Here is a 5,109-nt window from a genome sequence, read left to right on the forward strand (position 1 = left end):
AATTAACGAAGGTCAATGGAGGGGCTGCTCCGTGACCGACTGGGGGCTGTTCCCCTCCATGCCTCACTTTCTTTGCATTTAAAAAAAAAGTCACTAATCCTTCTCACGGAAACCTGAGTGGGTCCTCAGCGTGTGGCTGCATGGAGCTGTGGGCACCTTGCAAATGCCTGCAATTAATTTCTCATTAAACCCAGCGGCCGATGCGCCTGTCAACCGTGCCACGGGATGCGGTGTGACCCTCCCGTGTGGTCCCGTTGGTTCAGCCACGCGTTGGCAGCCTGGAAGGGAGACGTTTCTGGTTGCAAAGGTTGGAGCATCGTCTCTTTGGGAGCTGTGATGCCTGAGAGAGACCCCAGTCTGTGCCTGTGCTGCACCCACGTTGCACCCACGTTGCACCCATATTGCACCCGCGTTGCACAAGCAGCCGGGAGGTGCAGGCGGGGGGGTGAGGGGCTGCTCCTTGCGTTTGAGCAGACCCAAAAAACCAAGCCTGGGAGCTTTGTGAGTGAGATGGCAAGGGTGGATTTTAGAAGTGGTGTTAGGGCAAAGTGCGTTTAGGATGTATCGTCTTGCAAAGCTGCTTCCCAGCAGCGTGTGGACGGCGTTCCAGGCTGGGTGCTGCAGGCGCCGCGCCTGCCACATCCCTTGGCAGCAATGGAGAGCATCACGTTTTGGGCAAACCCAGATTTCAGGATCCGGTGTGGGACCTTGCCCTGACAAATGCAGGTGAGGTCTTAGCCTGGCTCTGCTGGTAATTGCATGGCAAAGGCATAAACTGGGTAAATACTGCATAAACTCCCCCATTAAACAGCAGCGAGCTCCATTTGTGTCAGTGCTAGGAATAAGGCGCCCGTATCTAGCAGCGAGGAAAATTAACTGGTAAGCTGGGCTGGGGACTTTGGCAATGCAATTTTTGAGGTCAGGACTTCGTTGTGAATATTTGGGCACGTAGCTCTTACTTGTCTGCGTGGAAGTTAATTGCTCCAATCGATGGGAAATAAGCTTATTAACCCACTGAAGATCTTGCCCGCTGATTTCTAAGAGATCTACTCTGGTCTTAAAAGGCTGTAATGGGCATTTTCAGCTTGGTGGTGTAGGAAGAGCTGCAGAGAGCACAGAGCAGGGTCTGGACTGCTTGTGGTCCCCAGAGAGAGACACTGGCTGTGGCACCAGCATCTCCCGGGGATGTTTCCAGGTGCCCTCTCCTCCCTCCATGGATGCGAGGAGGTGATGGGGATGCAGTCCAAGGCTTTGCTCCCCTAACGGTCCCCGGTTTTCCCTCCCCTTCTGCAGGTGACCAGCGCAGCAGCGTGGTCAACGAGTCCAGCAGCCTCTTGGGGGGGTCCCCCCGCCGCCAGTGCGGCCGCAAAGGGTCCCCGTACCACACTGGGCAGCTCCATCCCGCCGTGCGGGTGGCAGATCTCCTCCAGCATATCAACCAGATGAAGACAGCAGAAGGCTACGGCTTCAAGCAGGAGTATGAGGTGAGAGCATCTTGTGCTGGTGTCTCGGGGAGGGTGGGAGGTAGGATGGACAAGGTAGGACCCGTGTCGGAGGAGGAGATGCTCCAGACCTGGTGCTGCAGTGCTGGGGACAGCAGGAGCTGGAGCTCCCAGCTCTCTGGGCAGGCATTATCAGATCATGGGGTGTCCCTGGGTCTGGATCAAGTCTCCAGTCCTGGCAGCTCAGGATTTAATTGTCAGCTTGAACGGGTCCCTGAGATGAGCCAAACCAGCCCTACCAGCCCACACCTCTCCTGTCTACAGGGTGTCATCCCACCTCTCCTGCAAGGGCTGGGGATGCTTTTCCCTTTCCCAGGTCCTCCTGGGCACCACAGGGTGATGTTCTGCTCTCCAACACACATGACCCGTGGTAAGCATGGCCATAGCCTAAGGACAAGCAAATCCGCTGCAGCCTGGCGGCTCCCAAAACCGTGAAGACCCCAGGGAGAGGACATGGGAGAGGGTGATCCCGGGGGGAGGGATGTGCCCCCCAAGGGTTGTTGACTGCATCGTGCCCATCCCACCTCGTTGGGCCAGAGCTTTTGTAACGGAGCATGTTATTCCGTGCACCTCTGCCGCAGCGTGCCCAGCGGGGTCGATTTCCCGACTCTTCGGTGTCCCACAGGTCTGGCGATTGAAATTTCCCAGGGAAATTACTGTTTAATGCTTCGTTGTTTCAAGTGCAGGAGCTTTTTTTTTTTTTCCTCCCTTTCATGTATTGGACAAACCAGGGCTTGCTATAATCATTAGTGCTCCTTGAAAAGCTGCTGTATGTTCTTGGAACTAGTCGTTTGAAAGCACTCAGATATTATGGGAGGGGAGAAAACATGTAATTTCCTTCCACTTTCCTCCTCTTATGCCAATCTCTGAATGTTACTGTTATTACACACAAACCTATTCTGTGCTGGGGAGAGAAAGGGGCTCGGGAGGTTTAGAAAAAAAACCCACAACCAACCCTGGAAAAAAAACAGGCAATCTATAATTTGCTGGAAAATGGGGCATTTTGTGGATGCTACAGAGTCGTGTAGCTGGCAGAGCTGCTATGGAGATGGAGCTGGGGCTGCAGGACCCAGATCTTGGGGTGGAGGGACCACCCTGTCTGCCCTGCTCCCCAGGGAAGTTGTGGGGCTGGGGGGGACCCCGCAGCCCTGCCCTTGGGTCGTGATGGCCATCCTTTCCTTACAGAGTTTCTTTGAAGGCTGGGATGCTTCAAAGAAGAAAGACAAGACCAAAGGGAGACAGGATCACGTGTCAACATGTGAGTGCCTTTAGCAGAGGCTTAAACACCCCGAACAGCTGGAAAAACCTTCTAAAGGGCTTTGGGGGCTTTTTTTGGTAGGTGTGTGGTCCGTGGCAAGGAAGAAATGGGTGGGGTTTGGTTGGTTAAAGGCAGCAGCAAGGTCCTTGCTCAGTGCAGGGGTGCCAGCCTGAGAGCTCCTGGTGGGCATCAGACGCTGGAGCAAATAGGAGGGCTGGGGTTGGGTAACTCTTAGGATAGGACAGCTTGGGGTGGTGACAACATCACCGTGATATTCTGGGTGGTGCTGGAAGGCCCTACGTAACTGGGAGTGTGTTTTCCTATATGGACTTATGAGAAACTACAGCCCTGCCCTAGGGAGCTTCTGGTGTGGACGTGCAGGATGAGACCAAGGGGTTAAGTGAGGAATTTTTAGGACAGAAGATTGGGGAAGGGCTTGACCCCACTGGAGAGAGGGTGCGTGCTGCTCAGCAGGTCCCTCCAGTCAGTGTGGCACAGCCACCTTGCTCCCTGCTGCATCTCCGGTGATGTTCCCGCAGGGATGGAAGCACCAAGCCTGGTGTTTCAGGAGCTCTGGTGCTCTCCACCTCCCACATCCTTTGTCCACAGCTTCATCCCTTCCACTCCAGTGTTGTCCGGGGCCCCAGGACATGTCCCAGCTTTCTGCTCACCTGTCTGGGTTCTGGCCACCCTGGTGCCCTGCCGGGGCGGACGGCTGGGTGCTGGAGGGTGGGTGCCCTCTGTTTTTGGCAGGACTGGGCAGGGTTCTGGGAGATACCGTGCCAAAAGCTGTTCGCCCGTGTCCCGACTGGTCTAAACCACCATCTTTGGAAAGACCTCCACCAAGCTTGTATTTATTACTCCTGAATATGTCCTACCAGCTTGTATTTTGCATATTCCTGGTGCAAAACGATTGCGAAAGGTGCCCGGGAGCCGTGGGACCCGGCGGGTGACACACCGGGCACTGATGGTCCCTTCTCCCCTTGCTCTCCAGATGACCGTCACCGAGTGAAGCTGCACCCGCTGCTGGGTGATCCCAACTCGGACTACATCAACGCCAACTACATCGACGTAAGTGGGGGACGGTGCCCGGTCTCCCTGGGGGTCTGGGCTGGAACAGGAGCTTCCTGTGGACCATGTGGACTGTCAGGGTCTGTCCAGCAGCGTTTGGAGGAACTTAGCCTGGGATGGGCTCATCTGTGCGTCCCTGAGACACGCCACGAAGAACCTACCTGATTTATTTATGCTCATCAGCAATTTCTGCTTGCTGCTGCTTCTCTCCCTTCTCTGCTCCACTCTGTCCCTCCTTTCTCGTTCCCTCTCTCCTCCCCTTTTCCATCCTCTCTTCTCTCCTCACCTGCTCTCATGGCCAGGGATCTTCCTCCTCCCTGGGTGGAGGATGCAGAGGTTGAGGGGGCCAAGGGACCAGCCTGGGGATCACACTGGGGTACCCCTGATCCTGTTGGTGCATGTGAGTCTGGGCAGAGCTCAGCCCTGATGTCCTCTGAGAGCGATGGCCCCTGTCACCTCCAGCGGTGCCGAGACCAGGGCAGGTTCAGGAGGGCTCCGTCAGGCACAGGGCTTGAGCATCTCCTGGAAGCAGCAGCAAATCCCACTCTGCCCTCCTGCCCAGAGGACATTGTCTATCAACGGTGGCCCGATGCCACCGTGGTGGGTTCCCCATGCCTGTCCCCTGTCCCCATGTGTCCTTTCTCCCCTGTGGCTCTCCATAACCCGCTCCGGGGCGGGTGCTCTAACCTATCTCTTGATCTGTGCCTCACTAATGTCTCTGTCTCTGATCTTTTTCTCTCAAACCTGTGTCCCAACGGGATCGTTAAGATTCGGATTAACCGAGAAGTAAGTAGATGGTTCCCCTCTCCTCCCTCCTCTCTGCTCCCATCTCCTCCCAGGCGTTGTGCTGGGTAACGTGGTGTTAAACAGCATCTGGGAGAGGCAGGCTGGGAAAATGTGTGGATAAACTTGGGTATGGTCCAGGGAAGGGGAAAGCAAGGTCTCCGTGGCACGTCCTCCCTGGGCTGATGGAGAGCGGGGCCCATGTGCTTGGAGGAGGGGTTGAATTCAACCCCCAAAAATCCCCTGTGAAAGGACCCACGGTGGATGGAGAAGCCACTGTCACCTCCATGCCTGTGATGTGGTTTAACTCTGCTGGACCCATGGCCAGGGCGTGGGACAGCGGTTCCCTGGTCCCCTTGGCAGTGGGCTCGCTGGGACCTGCTCTTTAGGCTGGCTTGTCCCTGTTAGGAGTTGGGAATGGCCCCAGTAAGCGACTGGGATGAAGGAGGGGGGAGCGGCGCCGTCGCTTAGCGCCGTGTGGCTGCGATACCATTA

General features: G+C 56.1%; 1 protein-coding gene across 1 annotated transcript in view; it reads left to right on the forward strand.

Annotated features, from left to right (window-relative positions):
* Positions 1-5,109, forward strand: part of PTPRU (protein tyrosine phosphatase, receptor type, U) — a gene marked incomplete at its 3' end in the record, with an annotated part of 24,589 nt that overhangs the window by 17,556 nt on the left and 1,924 nt on the right. Inside the window, 3 exon segments of the mRNA XM_009704722.1 lie at positions 1,294-1,484; positions 2,688-2,760; positions 3,755-3,831. Of these exon segments, the coding sequence (XP_009703024.1) occupies positions 1,294-1,484; positions 2,688-2,760; positions 3,755-3,831 (341 nt within the window).

Source organism: Cariama cristata, unplaced genomic scaffold, assembly GCF_000690535.1.
Source record: "Cariama cristata isolate BGI_N322 unplaced genomic scaffold, ASM69053v1 scaffold6527, whole genome shotgun sequence".
Lineage (NCBI taxonomy): Eukaryota > Metazoa > Chordata > Aves > Cariamiformes > Cariamidae > Cariama > Cariama cristata.